Source organism: Lampetra fluviatilis, chromosome 62 (assembly GCF_964198595.1).
Source record: "Lampetra fluviatilis chromosome 62, kcLamFluv1.1, whole genome shotgun sequence".
Classification (NCBI taxonomy): domain Eukaryota; kingdom Metazoa; phylum Chordata; class Hyperoartia; order Petromyzontiformes; family Petromyzontidae; genus Lampetra; species Lampetra fluviatilis.
The window spans coordinates 7,865,828-7,886,600 of NC_136336.1; the positions used below are offsets into that span (position 1 = coordinate 7,865,828).

General features: G+C 50.6%; 1 protein-coding gene across 2 annotated transcripts in view; it reads right to left on the bottom strand.

Annotated features, from left to right (window-relative positions):
- LOC144951456 (uncharacterized) overlaps nt 1-20,465 on the bottom strand; it is a 36,235-nt gene extending 15,770 nt beyond the window's left edge. Inside the window, exons 1-3 of one of the 2 annotated variants that reach the window (XM_078881734.1) lie at nt 20,283-20,465; nt 4,523-4,670; nt 4,164-4,262 (exon numbers count right to left, since the gene is read on the bottom strand). In XM_078881734.1, coding sequence (XP_078737860.1) covers nt 4,164-4,262; nt 4,523-4,670; nt 20,283-20,300 — 265 coding nt within the window. In that variant the 5' untranslated portion in view covers nt 20,301-20,465. Of the gene's footprint in view, nt 1-4,163; nt 4,263-4,522; nt 4,671-19,746; nt 19,922-20,282 lie in introns of those variants that run through there. The other variant, XM_078881735.1, reaches the window with a different exon arrangement.
- Between the last annotated feature and the right edge of the window lie 308 nt (nt 20,466-20,773).

Below are 20,773 nucleotides of genomic sequence, written 5' to 3' on the forward strand. Positions count from 1 at the left end.
CGCCGTCTCCCGTGTGTCCCAGCCACTGGACGTAAGTACGTTGAACTTCTTTCGTGCCGTTCATAGACAAAAGTGCTAATCGGAGGTGCGGGGGAAGAACTTAAACTCGACACAAAAATCAGTTCAGTGGATCTCCCAAATGGAAGATAGTTTCATCCCCACAAAACATTTTACTATAACTAAAAAACAACAGGGAGAGATGCAATCATTGGGCACGGTGGTGTAAACGACACAAGCCAGGCACAAGCTGGGCTTATTTAGTACATTTCATAAAAGCGTTTTTAAAAAAGATTTTTTAAACATATTTTATTGTTTGAACAGTTCTGCTTTGAGTTGCCTATCAACCCCACACCACGCCCCTTCCCCACCCATGCCCTCCCCCTCTTCCCCAGTTGTCCTCAGTGTTGCGAAACAAACATAAAAAAACAGAACATTGTTTGCGGTTAGGTAGAGGAATTGCTGACTGGGCAACGGGGTCCCTTAGCATTCCATTAGGCCAGTACACACTGTAAACGCAGATCAAACACGGACCATCCCGCAGAGCAAGCACTCAATTTTTAGCACCCCCAACACCCCCATGCCCCCCCCGACCCCATGCCCCCCCCCCGACCCGTGACAGCGAGCACGACAGAGAGGTCACACGGACCAAGCAACTTCACCCACGCGGCACGCTCGCGGCTAAACTTTTCCCAAGCGCAGCGGGCAAACTTTGCCACGGCGAAGCAACTACCTCAGGAGTGCAGCATTTCGTCGCGATAGACTCAGGGTGGCAGTTTCAATCAATAACGCCGCTTCGAATGGTAGCTCCTCCAGCGACTGTAATGGGTCACGTGAAGTCATTATAAAAAGCCATTATATATCACTGCTCTGATTGGACATCACAGACTATTAGTAAAGAACAGATCATCACTACGATTGGATATTATAGCCTAGATTATCACCGATTGGATATTACACTCCATATTAACACTATGATTGGATATCATGCAATGTATTATTACTGTGATTGGACACCACTATTTTAACCGCTATTATTGGATATAAAAAAATACATTTTCACAAATAATTGGATACCAAAGTTCTGATTTGCAGACAAATGTTCATGATACAACTGGACATCAGAGACTAATAGGCTAGAATATATCAATATGCTTAGATATCATAGAATAGATTATCACTGATTATGTATGACATAACAGATTAACACCACAACTGCATATGACAGAATCGTAATCACGATGATTTGATTTCACTGTTTTTGCTGCAGTTTATTATTATTATTTATTCTCCCACTCTCTGTCGCCCGAGAACCACGCGTGGCACGTGAGCCACGGCTTGGCTGCCCCCCCCCCCCAAACACCCCCCCACGGAAACAAAACAAACCACAGACTCTTACACGCGTCGACTTGTGCACACATCGCGATATCAAGCTTCAGGATATCCGACATGAAAACGACCCGCGTCCACGCTTCCCAGTGATTGTTGGTGTGGGCAGCTAGAAAATTCCCCGCCCTGAGTATCACTGTCAGCCAATCAGTGAACTTGGTAGTCTGTTCATAGACAAACGCAGCAGTACAATTACTACCACGGATGTTCTTTCTCAGGGCTCTCAGTCTCCTAACCCTTTCCCGTTCCTTCCGATTCCCTTTCGATGACCCGGAACCAGACATGTACGCCATCGGAACGCAACCGGAAGAAAAAATAAAAATACTGTACCGAGGCTCCCACAAGGCCACGCGGGAGGGCGTGTGGCACAGTTTGGCGTCAGCCATCGTAGAGTGCGGTCTTGCCGCTAGTTCTCTATAGTAAGAATGTCTTTAAACACGACGGCGTTACGCCTCTTCAAATAAAATGAACACCGAACCGCTTGCGGGTTCCGAGATTCAGCAGTGAACGGGACAACCCCCACCCTGCAATTTGAAGTCGTCTCGGAACGGGAGAGGGTCAATAATCTCACTAAATTGAGCTGAGGTTAATCGTTGGTAGCGCCGGCTCCTCGCCGCAGCGTGGCTACCGTTGCTGCCTTTGTCGCACGTGTGTGGCTCCTCCTCATCGCACCTCCCGAGTAACTCTCTCGCTCGCTCCCAAGAGTGAGTGCGAGTACTGTGCCGCGCCACATTATGAGTTGAAATTAATCACGTTTGCGTCTACTTTCAGGCTAATTAGCCTCGTCAAGTCCGAGTTGGTCTCGCTCTGGTCTGCAGTGGGGCGGCCGTAATCAGTCACAGGCTCGATGATTTAATAAATTTAAGAAATAATGTGCTTTGTTGACATAATACATTTTATCGCCCGAATTAACCCTGGACGTGGGCAGTGCCTCTGATTATCACGGTTGGCTAAGTACGGTGCGAAAGAAGTTCAACATACATACACGCTGGATGTCGAGCTAACACCAGGCCTGTTGATTGTTTCGCATGTAAAAACAAATCTTCCCCCATGAGCCATCACCGCCGTGAGGGGCACGAGGCTCACACCAGGTCACCGTGACCGACTAAGACCCCTTGCCAGTGATGAAGGCCAATCAACAACGGCTCAAAACACAGAGGTGGCGGTGGCCAAATGGCATGGGGGAGTGATGGCTGTTGTCAGAGAAAAATAACCATTCCAGACGAGATGATGGGTTCAACTCCTGGCCTAACGCTACATTATTTGTGTGTATTGCATGGGTGCCAATGTGTGCGATGTGCGTAGTGTCATGGAAAACAAATTGTTTATTGGGGGTGCCAGTGTATGTGGTGTATGTGTGGTGTAAGTGTGCAGTATGTGTGTAGTATGCGAGTGTGGCATGTGGGATGGGTATCGGTGTATGTGGTATGTGTACGTCGTAAGTGTGTAGTGCATGCGTGTAGTGCGTGCGTGCAGTGCGCGCGTGCAGTATGTGCAGTCCGTGCGTTTGTGCAGTGTGTGGGTGCAGTGTGTGTGCGTGCACTGCATGTGTCTAGTGTGTACGTGCGTGCATGTAGTGCATGTAGTGTGTGCGTGTAGTACGTGTGTGTAGTATGTGCGTGCGTGTGTGTGCGTGCGTGCAGTGGATCTCTGTGGTGTTCAGGAGGTTAACCACGTAATGTATGATGATGATCTGGTAATTGCTGCTCACTTAGAGGAGGAGTTCGAGGCGCTGCTGCTGAACCTGGAGCTTGCCACTAAGAGGTGGGGCCTTACCATCAGCCCCACCAAAACTAAGCATCTACCTGGGTATTTTGTACCATCGGGCACTCCACCCCCACAACTCCCAATTGGTGATGGGGCAGTTGTGGAGAGTGTGGAGAGTTTCCCCATACCTGGGCAGTGTGTTCATGACTGGCTCCGGTTTGACAGCAGAGGTCTCACTCCGAATCAGTCGAGCGGCATTATCTTTTCATCGGTTGCGTAACGCTGTGTGGAAGCTTCCTGGTCTGTCGCTCCGCACGAAGCTTCGGGTCTTCTCGGCCACAGTTATTCCCTCCCTTCTTTACGCTTGCGAAACGTGGACCCCCTAATGGAGCATCTTCGCCGATTGGAAACATTTAGGCTGGCCTGCCTACGATCCATCCTGGGTATAACCAGGCTGGATTGTGTGATGAGTTCACAAATCCTTGAAAGATCTGGGCAAAGTCCCATCGGTGAGCTCCTCCGGCAGGCAAGGCTGCGTTGGCTGGGTCATGTAGCCCGCATGCCCAGTCACCGCATGCCTAAACAACTTTTGTTCGGCCGAATAGAGGGGGCGAAACGGGCACGGCACGGACTGGAGAAGAGATGGAGTGATGTGGTACAGGAAGATGTAGAGCTGAGTGGACTTGCCGATGACTGGTACCAGCAGTGTCAAGATCGGCCTTTGTGGAGGAGGCTCGTGAAGGACGCTACTGGGCAGTTGGAGGCAGTCGCCCTCCAGCAGCAACGGAGGGGGGAGGAGAGACGTTCACAACAACGAGCGGAGCGCCGGGTGGCTAAAGCACAGCGAGTAGGCACAGTAGGGGGCACAGGTGGTGCATCAGCCGTGGCACCTGGGTTTGCCCCGTGACCTCCTGTCAGAAGGCGTTCAACACTTCACGTGGTCTCAACATGCACCTAGCCTGGTACAAGCGTCGTTGTGACGTCACCGCCACTTAATGGCGAATGGCAGCTGTTTTTGTTCAGTGTGTGCGTGCAGTGTGTGGGTATAGGTGCGTGTGTGGGATGGGTACCGGTGTGGGCTGTGTGAGCGGCGTGGGTGGTGGCATCGCCAAGCGCCGGCGGTGAAGGCTGCCTCATCTCAGCCTCCCCATTGATGTGTCGGCATGCGGCTGCAGTGAGGGGTGGGGGCACAACCAGCACAACGCACATTGCAACTCGACGTGAAGTGCCGGCCACACGCCCGCAGGCAGGACATTTATTTGCCCCACCGGCACCAGGCATCAATTGGCTGCAGGGGGTACACGGGCGAACTGCCGAGTCCCCCAACCGTAATTATCATTGCCGCCTAGACGCCACGACCATCGACGCCCGTCGTCGCCACCACGACAATCCGCGGCCCAACGCGTCGGTTTGCCGCCGAACCTCTCACCTTCGGAAGTGGAGGTGGGGGCCATGTTGGGGTCCTTGCAGGAGGCGGAGTCGTCCACGGAGGTGCCGGGCGAGGAGGCGCCGTCGTTGTGCGCGAGGTTCTGCCACGGCTCGGAACCAGGGTTCATGCCCGCTCCGTTTGAGGGAACCTTGAGGTGGCAAGAAAAGACAAAGATCCCCCGTTGAGACAAGTGCTGTTAGCGAGCACCCAAACAAGGCCGGCACAGCACACGAGGGAGTGGGTGGCCGGCGCCACGCCTGCCGCCTTTGTCTTTCCGGTGCTGATGTTGACGCACCGCACCAGGTACCTATTTAAAGCCGAGTCGGCCCGAGGGGAGGCCCAAGACAGGTTCAGATAATCGCCACTGTGATTTGATCGCGAGCGGAAATCAAACTCGGGTCACCGGGTTTGTCGTGCAGCGTGCGAACGAACCGCTACGCCGACGCACCTTGTAGTAGCAATGTACGCACGCACGCTCAAAAGCGAGGAAAAATCTGAAATTCTGAAATGGCTTACAATGTGCGTTTGGCTTCTAAGGTATTTAATTAGCGACCGTAACAAAGTCGCAAGCAACGAAGTAATTGGGAGCAGAGGCGCACGCACGACGTGAGAAGCTGCGGGATGTCCCGTACGATGACATCATCGCGGACGCACGTGCGATGGGACGTCATCGGATTGGCCGAGAAGGCATATCAACCATATTTGGCATAATCCTTTCATTATTAATATTATACTTGTTTACCCAGGGAGAGTACGCGCAGACAATACTCAAAGAGCAGCACAGATGGATTCATGCATCCACTTGCTCTACTGCCACCGCTTCGATTGACAACAAATTCCAAACGAATCAGTTATAGGGGAGGGTAGCAGCGTCAACTCAGCCCATCAACGCTCCAGTGTCAATACAAATACATCTGATTATTCTGTATGCTTACCCAGGAGAGCCTTACCGAATCACAAAACTCTCTCAGAATGGTCCTGTTAAGTTTTTTCAGTCGGGGGCGATGTTGCTGTGTGTTATCCCAATCGAGTTAATTTTGCAGAGTAATTTTTCAGCATCGGGATGTTGAGACAATTCCAGCTACGTTGTGTGTGCATGTTTTTGTTGCATGTCATCCAGCAGGGGATTTCCAAAAGGGTTGTAAAATCCACACGTGTCGCATGTCATGGGTTCACGTGATCCCCTACAGCCACTGGCGATGCTACCATCAATCACAATGTTAAAAAGATTGTTGAATAAAAACGCACCCTGAAAAGCGACAATTTCAGCACTTCAACCCCGAGTGTAAATCTTTACTCGCCTAATAAAAAAACATACGTTAGTTTCAATCATTTTCTAAAATGTAACTTCCTTTGTGAAATACTTGTTTAAGCAAGACTTCAAGATGAGCACAACGAATTTAGAACAATAATTCACAGCGCTTGTCAATCCACTGCTGAATGAAGGCCTCCCCGTGATTATCATCCACTCATCGTTTGACCATACCTCACCAAGCTCATCAGTACGGGTGAGTGAAGGAGGGCCAGTGAAGAAAACCAGTTCAGATATCATTCGCCAGCGACGTTAGCCGTGGCCAGGAATCAAACTCGGGTTGCCGGGTTCCCAGCGTGTGAACCCACAAGCTCCACGGGTCCCCCCCCCGCCACTATTCACCTGAATGACATTTCTTGGACTGCGACGTCCAGGAATTTATTTGCTACAAATTTGGGATTTGGTCTACGAAGCTGATAAACAACGCTCGACAGCATGGCGTGCGTGCTGCCATCCTCCAACGTTGCAGATTAACCACTGCCCACCAATGTTGAAAACGGCAATGCATTAGCTATATCGGTGGGGGGGAAGGAAGGGAGCGGGCACCGTAATTCTCGTAATGATACCGGATTATAAGAAGCTCCAGAAAGTAAGACGTAACTCCCAAAGCTTTTATTTTCTTTAAAGTGCGCTTTGTAATCGGGAGAGAATGCATGTATGCATGCCAAACTTATTTTGCACCGTAAGTAACCAACCGTGCTGATCGGAGGCGTGGATACGGTTATCGCCACGGACAACCATATTCCACGGAATGACCACGAACGCGCCGCTTTACAACGGGGGAGAGAGGACGTGTTCTGGAAGATGTTTCTAGCGGCTGGTGGCGTGCCTGCAATTCTGGAGCAACTAGATGGGGGTACGTCTTCTGCGAGCCACGCTGCATTCTCCGCATTACAGCCATCACATTGGGTTTTATTAATACAGGAAAAAAAATGTGCACCTAAAAATGCAGACGAAGCGAACCGTTACTGAGAATATATGTTATAACATAAAAGAAGTGGACAGTATCCCACCTTCACATATCTGTCCCTAATTGAAATGAATGAAAGTTAATGACAGTCACTATGCAGGCTATAAACCTCCTCCTTCATATGTATCTGTTCCTCCACAAAAAATACACACGTAGAAAAGTTTTAAAAATTACACATTCCATCAGCAGCACAGCCTTCTGGAGTGCATAGTCTCAGAAGCGTTGGTTCAACACAAACAAATCTATGGACCGAATTGGAGAGTCGGGGTCACATCAGCAGTCAGGCCTACTTGAACCCCAATTCGAATGAACTACCAGGCGTTTAAAGGCACAGACCACCTCTCTGTTAAGACAGGGGTCCAGTTGAAAGCTGGCCAAACTGACCAAAAGTTGGAAATAAAAAAGCAGAAAAGGAGTAAATGTGCTCCTTTGCAAATTCAATTTGCACCACATCTGGCACCTCCGATTAGCACGGTCAGCTGCATACGGTGCAAAAGAAGTTCATCGTACGTACATCTGCCTGTCGGTTTTCTAAATAAATGCTCTGGAAGACAACTGGAAAGCGTTACGTAATCCACGCACAAGCGTGGTTTTTCTTAACTCGCTTTCGTGCTGGAAGGGGGCTTTGCGCCCACTAACAAATGAAACTGGCTCCAGCAGTCAGTCCCCCCCGGCCCCCCCCCCCACAGGGTAATCGACAAAAACAAACTCCAGTTCACAAAAATATTTTGACAACACGGCAGGGGCACTTCTCTTTGCGACTGTTGGACAAACGGAACTTTTGTTTAAACTCAAGTGTAAGTGTTTCTCCCCCAGTTAATTGATTCAAATGACTGTGGCAACCACTAGGTGGTACTATAATGTAATCGTGAAGTTTCACGGAAATCCGTATAGGGCCCGAATCGTTAATTTGCTGCCAAGTGAACTCCGGCGCTGTCTTCATATTTTTTTAGGAGCCCGAGCCAGTGTGTGGAAAATCCACAATCCCATGGCAGGAGCCAGTTCATCTATTGCACGACCACTGCTGTCCTGAGCAGAAGCACCAGCATCTCATTATAATAATAATTTTAAGTTGTAATGCGCCATAACGTATTCGCTCACTCCCAAAGAGAGAGACTGACTCAGAGGCGCTAGAAAATAACTACAGACCAGTGGGTAGGCAGCAACCAGGCAGAGCTGGCACCAACAATTTCCAAAGCTCTGCGATCCTGTATATATCAAGGTGTTACTGGAGCAACCGGAGAAAACCCGCGGGGGGTGTGAGGCGGGAAACACTCCATCTCATTCAGACAGAACAGGTGAAGTTCATATTATCCCGCACCTCCGATTAGCACAGTTGGCTACGTACGGTGCGAAAGAAGTTAAACATACACACGCACGTGCGGTACCGCCTTCTCACGGCTGCCCAAAGGGAGTTTCACAACGTTGGTGCTATGACCCACCAACCTTCGCCTCCGGTGATAGATTACAGGCGTGCGCCACCACTGCCCGGCTAACAGAACACCGCGCTGCAAACCTGGCAACAAGAGTTCGATCCCCGGCCACGGCTCACGGCAGTTAGTTCATCAACATAGCTATGTAGCCGACTTGGGACAGAGCGGGGACAGCCGAGGCAGGAGCTGGGTAGCGAAAGGGAGGTCTGGACCACCGTACTCAACATGTTGCCACCGCGACCCTCACCACGACAAGCGGGCTAAGAAACAAAGAAAGTGGGGGCTTATTTTTGTCAATAATGACAAAGAGTGGACGACAATCATCAAAAGCCTGACAATGTCCAAGCCTGTTAAACACGCAGGCTTTCGCGACCAATATCATCCATAATCAAGGTTTTTTTGGGTTAAATTGTGTAAATATATAAATGTATCGTTAAAACCCGCCACCACCCAACACAGCCAACTAGTAAGGGTTGTCACGTAAACAGAACGTGGCCAATTAGTCACTAGTACAGCACACCGGTGTGTTGGAGAGCCAAGCCATAACATTTACAATCTGTTTACGACGTTTCGCCAGTAATTACAACTAGCTTCATCAGACGACAGCCAGATTTGTGAAGTCTTAACTGTTTCGTTCCTTATATAGAGGTGTAGATGTGGTGACCACGCTTCTGTGACCTTGCTTCACATGGGGGGGGGATAAATGAGTCAAGTACATTATGCATGAGCATTATGCGAGCCCTTTGAACTTGTCCTTCCTGTCGATTGTGTGTATTAAAATAGCCTACCAACGGTAATCCCTATTGAAGTAAGCTGCCCTTTTTAGGCACGCATTTAAATAATGTTTTAATTGAGGATTCGCTTCCAAGCAGCACTAAGGCGGTAGCTATCCGAACGGTTAAAGTTATTTTTATTTCTTTCAATTTCTATAGATTATCTAATTAGTCTTGGCCAATAGTAGCTAGTTTTGCACAGAACTTCAACATCAAAATCAATTGAGTGTCCTTGTTGGCACGCATGTTCTGCTACTGCTGACAATTGTATTTGAGAGAATTTAATATTTCACTGATGTTCTTTTAGTCTCGTGCTGATCATTCGTCCTGTTTGCCCAACATAACATTTACCACACGTGCAGTTAATCCAGTACACACCTTCTGTTGATAGCTTCGGTAATACATCTTTTGTACCAGATATTAATTTCTGTATTTTATGTTTTTCCAAACATCTGGCTAGTTTATCAGTTACTCCCGCAATGTACGGTATTGATCGTTTTCATTACTTGGGCAGTTTCAATGCTCGTGTTATTTGATTTAGTTTTGGCATTCAATGCCCTGTTGATTTGTGTATCATTTTAACAGTTCATTTGCAGCGCTTCTTTAACATGTTGAATATTTTGATTTAAAGCTTTCGTGACTGCGGGAATTCATATTCTTTTGTTCTTTCGGTAAAGTCACGTAGATAGAAAAGTAAAATAAAAATTAGGGTTTTATAAAAATGTTATTCTATTATTTTATTATTTTATATCTACGTGACTTTACCGAAAGAACCAAAGAATATGTTGAATATTTATAATCCTTTCTTTTGCGCGATTATCGATCATGCAAAGGAAAAAATAAAGCTAAGTTAATGACCGCCAACACTCAACCGCTGGACGCCACATGCCACCACCACCACACCCTCACGACTGTCCCCATGTGGACCCCTGCCATGGGACACGAGCCACATGGATTGAGGTGCCGGGGCCAGGCTGGCTGGGGTTCCAGGGGACTCGCCCCGCCCATGGGAAAGAAAATGTCAGCTGGGCCAGGCGACACGTGGTAGTGGCAAGCCGGGGGGGGGGGGGGAGAAAGAGGCACTTGCCGAACGGGACGTGGCACCGCGACCCTGGAAACCGTCTCGCACACGCCGTTACCGAGCGTCACTGGACACAATGACGACAACACAACGGGGAAACCGAGAGAAGTCATGGTCAAGAGGTCATTCGTGGATAACGCCGCCGATACCGTCACATTTAGAAATTCCATCTGCCAAACTTATTAACAGAGGCTTTTCACCACCATCTGGCTTTAAGTTTTCCCCTTGGTCACCTGCCCTTCTCCAACCAGCACACGTGCCCCATCACAGCCTCCTCCTTAATCCTCCTTACATCACCAATGCTCTCTGCCATATTTTAGTCCCAAACTCCAAGTTGTTTACCCTATCTCCCCCCCCCCCATCATAATTATCCTATCCATCACAACTTTTGCATTCTGCTCACATCTACAACCCTCCTGTCACATTCTGTACCCAACTTCTAAGTTGCTTACCCGATGCATCTGCATGCTGTGCACATCCCACCCATGGCAACCTTCTCTTCCCAATCTTAAAGCACTTCGTTTTACCACAAACTGGCAGGGACAATGCACAGCAGTAGTGGCTGTCTGTCAACGTCAATCTGAGATGACTTGGGGCAGCATTAAGGATTGGTTCATATTTCCAATGCAACATTGGGGAATGGAAATCTGCTTGAACGTAATTGCAGCAACGCGGAGCATAAAAACACTTCAACACCGCTCCGCCGTCACTAAGGACAAAGCGACTGTTGAGGCGAGTCCCATTAATGAGCAACCGTGCAGGCCGGCACGGCACACGAATGGGTGATGGGGCCAGCACTGTGCCCTGCTGCCTTGGCTCTCCCCCAGCGCTGGTTTTAACACTCCACACCAAGTACCGTATTCTCCAGATCAAAAGACCCCCCCCCGCCCCCGTGTATTAAAGAAAAAGTTGGAGGGATGCATCTGATTATCCAGTGTGTACGTGTGTGGGGGAGCGGGAGTGCAGTGGTTAGCCGGTGACCCGAGTTCGATTCCCACTCGTAGCCAACACCAGTGACGATTATCTAAACTGGTCATGGGCCTCCCCTAGGTCAATTCAGCCTCAAATGAATACCTTGTGTAATGTGTAAACAGCACCACAAGGGAGACAATGGCAGCCAGGGGTGGAGCTAGCCCCCCCCCCCTCGTGTGTTGTGCCAGCTTCCATAGCTGCGAACAGCACTTAACAAAAGTCTGTGAAGACTATCCTGAGGATCTTTGTGTTTAACCAGATTTGTACGCCTTAATTGAGACAGGGCACAGGTTTGCATCTAACAATCCGAAGGAAACTGTGTTCATTTAAGGCTGAGCTGATTTAGGGGAGGTCCAGCACAGGTTTCTGATGCCACATGAGTGCGAATCAAAATCAAAGTAACCGGATTCATAGCATAACGCGTAAACCGCTATTACCACCATTGCCCACAAATCAAACACACACACACTCACTCGTGCAGACACTAGCAACGTCTGTGACAAATCGTTTCTCCTTCAGAGAAAACGTAACACCTGCCAGCGTGGTACAGTGCAACGTTTGCATTAGCCCATCACGCCCCACCTTGCAATCTGTCTCCCGGGGACTCTGTGGAGTTTTGCTCCGAGCCTCAATGCTCACCCAGCCAGCCGGACAGCCCACAGCCACCACCCAAAGCAGCAGCAGCAGCGGTAACAGTCCACCCACGCCCCTGCTACTTGCCTCCTCCATTCTAATGTTAGCGCAGCAGCAGCAACATGCCCATGGTGCGGCAGAGGTCTGTTTGCCCAGCATACATCAGTCCCGATCACGAAAGCCTGCCTCTAACGAGAAGCGAAGTAACTGGCTCCCTCCCACCGCCGCCAGAGCCGCAGTGGCAGTGCGATGGGAGAGTGTCCCGTCGTCTCTGCGGGTTACATGCGTGTGCACAATTTCCATCAGGCGTGGCCCCAAAAGAGACTCCACGAATAGAAGGGCCATGCGATATCCAAAAAGAAGACAAAGCGTGTCCTGGCTCACGCCCACATGGGGCAGTGCACGCATCCGTAGCTGTTGCCCTGAGCTGCCAATGATGGACATTCCACATTCTGACGATGGATAGACGTCATTCCAAAATACTGTACAAGGTTTGAAGCGTTCGTGACTGCAGGAATCCATACTCTGTGGTTCTTTCGGTAAAGTCACGTAAGTAGACCTACTAGGTGACTTTACCGAAAGAACCAAAGAGTATACTGTACAAGGGTTTCTGACTTCCCAGAAAGTGGTATTCATTTTACCGACCAGGGAGGGACGATGGGCCGATTCGACAGCCTGACTGGGAGTTGAACTCACAATCTTCATGACGAGTAGTCTCTCTCTGCCACATCACGGAGCCAAAATTTTTTATCTACAGCCCCTTGCCAATCCACTGCTGGATAAAGAATCCCCCCATGCAATGTTGGTTATCAGTAGCAAGTCATATTTTTAAGCGGTCCTGTTCATTGACCATACTTCACAAAATTGGTTAGTGCAGTTTTGTGAAGGGGCATGGGGAGGGTTAATCCAATTCACATGTCACTCCTGATGTTTCCGTTGGTTGGGAATAAAACTCAGATGATCGGGGTTTGAAGGCAGTGTGTTAACCACTGCACAACCTCTACCACCTCCAAACCTAACAGATCAGTGTTATCATGGCAAGGCCACTGGCGGCCCCTGACGTGCGGCCCCCGACAACACAGAAAAGTGAAAACACTCCCCATCATCGTGCTGCTGTCAAACCCAACAATGGTTTCAAACATGTGGCGGCCCTCTCACTGATGATGTCTTATCGGCGAAAGTGACCTCCCCTCTGAAAATGAGTGAAGAACACTGTAATAGATGCACAATAACACATACAACAGCCGACTGGACAGCCTATGGTTCATTACAAAGTCCGGGCAAGCCAGTTGGATTCCCGGCAAAGCGTGGTCAACCTTCCCAAACACCCGGTGATGATGTCATTCTCCAGAACGAGCTGTCGCGTGACACGAGCGTCGTGGTCAAACAGCTTGACCGCGGCAGGTGTGCCAGCGACGGCTAGGATGACCGCCGGCACGGCGTGCCTGAATCGCTGGGGCCACACGACGGAACTCGCCACTGGAACGCGGCGAGCCACCTATCGGGCAGCAGGTAACACGGCACCGGCAGGCACCGGCAGGCACCGGCAGGCAAGGGCAGCCAGGGGTCGCGTCTCAACCCCCCACGAGCTGTACGGCACGCGCCGCGACCTTTGCGACAAGTCGCGGTGCGTGACCCCGGCAGCGGCCGCCGGGTTCAAAGCACGGCATCTAAACATTACTCGAAGAGCAGCGCACGAACCGCGCGCGTGGGACGTTTTCCAGATTTAGCGTGGGCTATACCTTTGGGGCAAGGGCTGTTAGCGAGTGGCTATTAAGGGCGGCAGGGCACACCGGGTGCGGTGGTGGTGGCTGTCCGTGTCCCAACTGCTCACGGGAGTAATTATGGAATCTGTTTAATCTACGAAAGACTCGCCGAGCATTGAGATTTATTTTCAGGCGCGTTTTGAATTGGAATGTTTGGCCAATTTCACTTGGCTTTGTGTGGGAGGAATTCAAAGCACCCCCACATACGAGAGGATAACATTCAAAGTCCACAAAGATTGATTGAATCCACTTGCTCTACTTTGATATCTTGACTACCTCGCATCCCAGTGGAATAAAAACATTTGTACGATCTACCAAACCTTGCCTCCCAAACTGCTGGATTACAGGCATTTGAAAGGCGCTTTATAAAACTGAGTCAATTAGTATCACATTTGGTACGACTGATTTTAGGCTGAGTAGACCTAGGGGAGGTTCACAGCTGGTTCACAGAGCATCGCAAAGCAGATCACGCACACTCACCGGGACTGCACTGAACGCATGCTTTTGTCAACGAGCTGCATAACAAACGCACACTTAGAGCCACGCATACAGCATACACTGGGGGCATCACGTCAACCACTGAGTGGGCTGGCAGAGGACGGCGTCGCTGGGAGAGTTGGCGGCAGTTGTCGAACCCAACGATGGAGCGGCAGCCCCAAAGAGCAAACTCGCCCAAGAGGAATCATCCAATGCGATGCCGTATGGATGTATGTAGAACTTATTTCGCACTATAAGTTGCCAACCGTTCTAATCGGAGGTATGGGGGAAGGATAACAAACTAAACACAAAAAGATAAAAACACATGAGCTTTCAATTATAGATTTAAATGCGCATAGCTCCAGTGGCTTCCTAATATCGGAAGGAAGAGCATTCCAGATGGCTGCAGAAGCGCACCTGAAAGCGCTCAATGCGGTGACCGTCTTTGTCCGATGGTTAACTAAAAGCAGCTCGTCACTAAGGGGGGGCTTCTCGACGGATCGTTGCATAAAAAAACGGAGAGAGATGGCGACGGATTGGTGAGGCCTCTGTCTCGCAGTGGACAGATCGTGGATAATGATGCTGATGGCAACATCAGCATTGTAATGGTAAGATTCTGACTGCAACATCAGAATATTTGTTTAACCTGGAGATATCCGACGAGCTGTGAAACTCTTTCACACACGTCCAGTGACGGGCGGGTCAGAAAGTTACAAGAGTTCAAAAATAAACAAGTTTTATTTTACCAGGTAAGGCCCACTGAGCTCTGTAGCTATTTTTCAGAAGCAACCTGGCCACAAACGATAGCTCAACCAAGTGGTTCATGAAGCGGAAATGTATCGCAGCCAAATACTCTTAAACGCACGTCGATTCTAAACGAAGAGGGAAAAACCGGAGCACCTGGAGAAAAAGATCGACATACAGAACACACCTGCCTCCACGCAGTAAGGTTCTGTAAAGCACAAGTTGATGGTTGAAAGGGAACAACCATTGGGACCGACTCTATTGAGAGCTTGTCACGTGTAGATCCAGTAATCGGCAGAAAACAGCACGGATCAACTCCCTTGAAGCGTTTAGCAAATTTCACATATCACTTGACCTAGATTCTTCATCTCTCTTTGATGTGCATTTGGTACAAGGGGTTAGGGGTTACGGTTTGTAAGCTCGACCAACAAGAGCTCAAATTAAAATAATAAAAAAAACACAATTAACAGACCGCGTTGGTGGTGACGCACAAATGCTTAAATTAAACAAAACCTCACAAGCATTGACATTGACACCACTTTACAAACGAAGAATGCAGACTCAAGTTCTTAGTCATGACCCGCCTTAAACAAAAATAAAAACGGCGGACAGAAATCTACTAAAAATATCGACGTTTATGAGAATTGTGTCCTACTGCGCTGGCAGTAGTGAAAAAGCATGAACACAACAAATGCCTGAAAAGGAACCAAAAAACGACTCTACAAAGTTTTTTGCAACAATCCCTCTGCCACGATCCACGCTTAGGAGGAAGCGGTGGCACAGCGCTGTGAAACCGGTAAACTGAGTTTAATTGACAACCACGGTTAACATCAGTGAATCTGTTCTGGCCTTTGACCCCCACCCGCCGCCTCCCCCCCCCAGACCACTTCATGAACCTGCACTGATCAGCATAGTGATGGTGAAGTATGGTGAAATAACATACTTGGGGAGGCCATCATCTCGAAATGCTTTGACAAACACCCATTCATTATTGCTTATGTTTAAAATATAGAATAGGGTAGTTCGCTCCACAAAAGCGAACTCATGTATGTAAAACGTCTTTCGCACCATACGTAGCCAACCGTGATAATCGGAGGTGCAGGAGAAGGACGACACACACAAAAATCAGTTCTAAAGAAGTGCAAAGCTCCAGTATCTTCCGAATATCGGAAGAGAAAACTTATTTGGTCCATCAGACGATGGGCTTTCCGACCGACGTTTTTCCGCAGTATAGCTCTACAGGTTGATTATCTCTCCGATGGGTTGTGTGTGGGTTTGCACTGCGGTGTTGCTAGGCATGATGCCCGACGTTTCGGTGCGCGTGCTGGTAGCTTATTCAAGAAGTGAATACCGTCCAGTTAAAGTTATGCTGTTGTATCATGCCAAGCGACACGGGGTGGAACCAGAAAACGCAGCGGAGATGTAGAGCACATCCGAGAAAACCCGAGATCGTCGATTATACAAAGTCAAACTTTCTTGCGCTCTTTCTACATTGAAAAAAATTCCTCCCCCCTCCACCTCCCCAAATCTGCAATACCCTCTGAAAGAATCCCAATTTGTCCTGCGGCACAACAGTCAAATTCGTCCACTTTTAGCAGTTTGCTAAAATCCTGCTGTGGCATCCTACGAGAGGGGATAACATTGCAGTTGAATGCCAAGATGGGTACACAAGCGCAGCCAACTTGAGCCTTGTCAGACTGCTTGGCATGGGACACCAGAAAGAGGCGATGCATGGTGTGCCAGACGGGGACGGGAGTGGGGAGTGAGTGTGTGTCGTGGCGGTGGAGTTCATGCGTGGGAGGGGGTTGTGTGCGTGTGCTGCAGCGCGGAGAGTGGTGGTGCAGCGGTGAGCGCCACGCTGCGCTATGAAACTCGACGACCCAAGTTCGATTCCCGCTCACGGCCAACACCAGTGACGATTATCTTAACTGGTCCTGGGCCTCCCGTAGGTCGACTCTGCCTCAAATGAGGGCCTGGTGCGGTGTGTAAACATCGCCACGAGGGAGACAGGCGGCCGGGCGTGGTGCAAACCACCCACCCCCTCGTGTGTAGTGCTGGCCTTCATAGGTGCTCGCTAACAGCACTTGCCCCAACAATATATTAAGGCTATACGGTGGATATTTGTGTTTGTGGTGGGACGTGGGTGTGGTGTATGTGTGGTTGTGTGTTGGGAGTGCGTGGAGGGGCGTCTGTGTGGGCGTGCGGGGGTGTGTGCACGAGTAAGGGGTGCGCGATGTGTGCACGGGGGTGGTGTGTGGTGGGGTAGGCGTGGATAACGTGGCGAGTATGTTCTTCTTGTGGTGCGGTTGCGTTTCGTGTAGAGTGTTTATTTGTATAGGTTATGCATGTTATATGGGAATAGAGATCGATTCCTGATCAATAACAGTCGCGAATATTTGAACCGGTCCTGGGAGTGCCCTAGGTTGACTCAGCCTAAAATTCGTACCTGGTGTGTTGTGTAAACATTGCTACTAGGGAGACAAATGCGACCGGGCGTGCCAGCCTTCATCGGTGCTCGCTAACAGAACTTGCTCCAACAGTCTGTTAAAGGCTATACGGGGGATCTTTGTCTTTGTTGTGTGTGTCAAGTGTGGGGAGCGGGAGTGTGGTGGTTTGCACGCTCTGTGTGTGTTGTGTGCCAGTGTTAGCGAGCACTGTAATAGGCGCTGGCCACCCACCCCTTCATAGGTGCTACTCACTCACTAACAGAACTTGGCCAAAAACGTCTGTAAAGGCTTGTTATACTGTACGTATGTGTGTGTGGCGGGGTATGTGCATATTTATATTGGTGCTTCGTTGTGTGGGTTATGGATGTAGGCATGTGTGTGCGTGTGGATATGCATGTATGTGCGTGTGGATATGCACGCGTGCGTGTGATGTGGGTCTGTGTATGGTGGGCAATACAAGTTGAATCAAAATGCCGCACGGAATTGGCTAGGCCATGCGCGCTGATGCTGTGCTCTGGCCACGCTAAACCCCAAAAGCTCCCAGTAAAATGTTGACTGTGGAAGGGAAAATAAGATGGCTTTGGTTGGCCTCCTTTATTATTTCATTCACCCCCCCCACTCAAAACCTGACTGCGGGGCGCAGGCTATGTTGGCAGGCGAGGCATTTAAAGTCCTCACCAAAACTGCACGACCCGCGAACCCCACACCACAGCGTTGGATCCCGACCCGTGACGCCTGCCGCTGTATATTTGGAGTTTGTGTGTTACTCTCTCATCACTACGGTAGCTAGGAGATGTTAACTACCTCGCCTGGTCTACGGGAGCTCGTGGGTTCGATCCCGACCCGTGACGCCTGCTGTATATTTGGAGTTTGCGTGTCACTCTCCCCGTGGTCGCGTGGGGGTTTTTTTTCCGAGTCCTCCCGTTTTTCCCTCCACATTTAGAAGCATGCAGTTTAGATGATTTGGCCGCTATACATTTCCACGTGGAGAGCCACTTTGCAGAGCTGTCATTTCTGGCCAGGTCGCTTCTGAAAAAAAGCTAATATCTCAGTAGCCTTCACCTGGTCAAATAAACAGATACATATATATTCGTGATTTGCTTACCTTTCCTATACTTTGCACTGCTATCGTGTTTGTGTACTGTTTGTTTGTGTAACTTTCTGACCCGCCCCTCCTGGACATCTGTTAAAAAGCTTTATAGCTCATCGGATTCCTCCTGCAGTATAAATACAGATTCTGATACTGGATATCTGGGGCGAAAGAGCATTAGGGCTCATGGGATTCCTCCTCCAGTATGAATAAACATTCAGATTCAGTTTTCGTGTAACGTGTTTTCGTGCCGCTATTGGTGGTGCTATTGTTGTTGCTGTTATTTAAGCAAGGGCGGGCGGGGGATGGGCGCGCAGTGCGGGCAGGATAGCCAGCGGGGGGTTCGGAATCTTTTCTGTCGTCCACCTTTTAAAGTCTTCTCCTCCCCCACACCTCCGAGCTTGCCACACGCGCGCTCACGTATCCGCGAATCACTATCACCAGCAGGAACACCGCCGCCACGCTCAAGTGAAGTGCAACTTAAGAGTTTGCATGTGTGGGACCTTCTTTGCCACGATCAAAATTATGGGGAGGAGTGGGGGGGCTAAGAGACTTTACCGTTTGTGGCAATAAAACACGAGCTGTGTTAAGATGTTTAAACGCCAAATCTACAGTACCTATCGCAAGGCATCAAGTCTGCACCAGCCACACATACTTGTGGCAAAAAAAAACCATGCACACAAACACACGCTCCCATCATACGCGCAGTGCAGTTGCCTTTGAAACCGATTCGCCTCCACCGAAGGCGGCCCCCCTTCTTGAGAGAGTTCGCCTTCAACGCGGGCAACGCGGGCAGCGTGGACGGCGAACGGCGGCAATGATTGTCGGTGAATGAAGATGGCGATGAGGCTAATCGCCAAGGGGCGGCTGCACGCGACGGCCATGGAGGCGCCGTGGGTAGCGGGCGGCTGCGACAATGACACAGATCCGCGTTAGACGACGACGACGATGGTGATGATGATGGAGGTGACGAGGAGGGCGAAGACGACGAGGGGGAGGGGGGGAGAGATACGAGAGTTGACACCGAACACGGTGCGAGACGGCACCACGACGGAATGCGACGCAGCCCGTGACGATCAAGGACATGAAGTTGACGACGATGAGTTTGCGAGAGGGCGATTCCGGGAACAATAACGCGGTTATTGATTAATAAAAACACATCAACAATGGCGACACTGTAACTGGCGAAGTCGATAGACTACAGCCGAAGGTGCACACACACATATATATACACACACATAGACACTGTGACTCTTTACAGCTGCGAGGAGGCGAGCGAGGCCTGAGTGAGGGCGGGACCCGCCGAGAAGGGGGCCTGGCCCGGGGCTTGGGTGACACACGAGGACGCGGGCCAGAACCTTCCCGAAAGACACGGGCGGCGTGAGGGAGAGGAGCCGCCGCAGAGACCCTCCATCACAGCTCGTCACTCTCCCCACCACCACCAACTCGCCACCACCATCACGGTTCACTCCCCCACACCTCGGCACGCACCTCGAATAAAACGGCGCATTCCACACCCGACCAACCTTTCCGCCGCCGCGTAGACGTCCCACTCCGACGACGATACCCCTCTCCAGCTGCGGCCGTTTACAAAGTTACGTTTTTATCGAGGTTTGTTCAAATTGAATTCACAAACAAATCGTGGAGGGGCGAAGGCGGCGGCCTCGTTGCGCCGAGCGGCTTGGGCCTCGTTGTCGAGACGCCGTTCGGAAACCCTAGCGCGGATAGGCAACGCGCACCCTATCGCGCCTCCCCATTGGCCGCGCGCGCGACCGCGTGAGCGCCGCGGACCAATGGGGAGCGCCAACAAATCGCGCGGCGCCTATCCCCGCTAGGGATTGCAAAACAGGAAGCGGCGTGGCACCCCGCACGCCCGAGGCGCCCTCGACTAGCGGCCTCGGCCGAGGAGGAGGCATGGGGAGGCGGCCGAGACGACTAGGCCGCACCTCCCACCTCTCCCCCACCCCGCCACCTCAACCTTCTCCGCCGCTACAACAATAACAACAAGAGCCCCAGGCAACGCCGCAAACCCAACCGCCTGCCTCATTCGCCTGCCACCCACCTCGGCGTGAATCAGCATCGCTTATCCCTCCTCGGCGCGTTGCTTGGTGGTCGCGACCGAAGCCCGAAGAGAGGAGACGGCGGCGGCGGAGGAGAAGACGACGACGAGGGCGGGGGGAGACGGAGCGGGAGGGAACGCCTCGCCAGCCAGCGGGCCCGCGACCTGTGACCCCGCGACCTGTGACCTCCCCTCCCTCTACCCCTCCCCCAACGCACCAACATGGGAGGGGGGGCGGCCCCTCGAGACCACGTGGCGGAAGTTGCGTCACAGTTTGGGTGTGTGTGTGGAGACCCGGCGGGCATCTTGGGTAAGTGGAGTGAGTGGAGGGTGAGCACGTGGTCGGGGCTTTCGCGAGCGATGCCATCCAGAGTCGAGGTTGTTCTCTTTGCGTGACAGACCTTATTAATTGGCAAAAAAAACCTTGTATTATGGGTATTGGTACCGATTATTGCGAGCCTGACTGCTGATGACTGCCTGCTGATGAGACACTG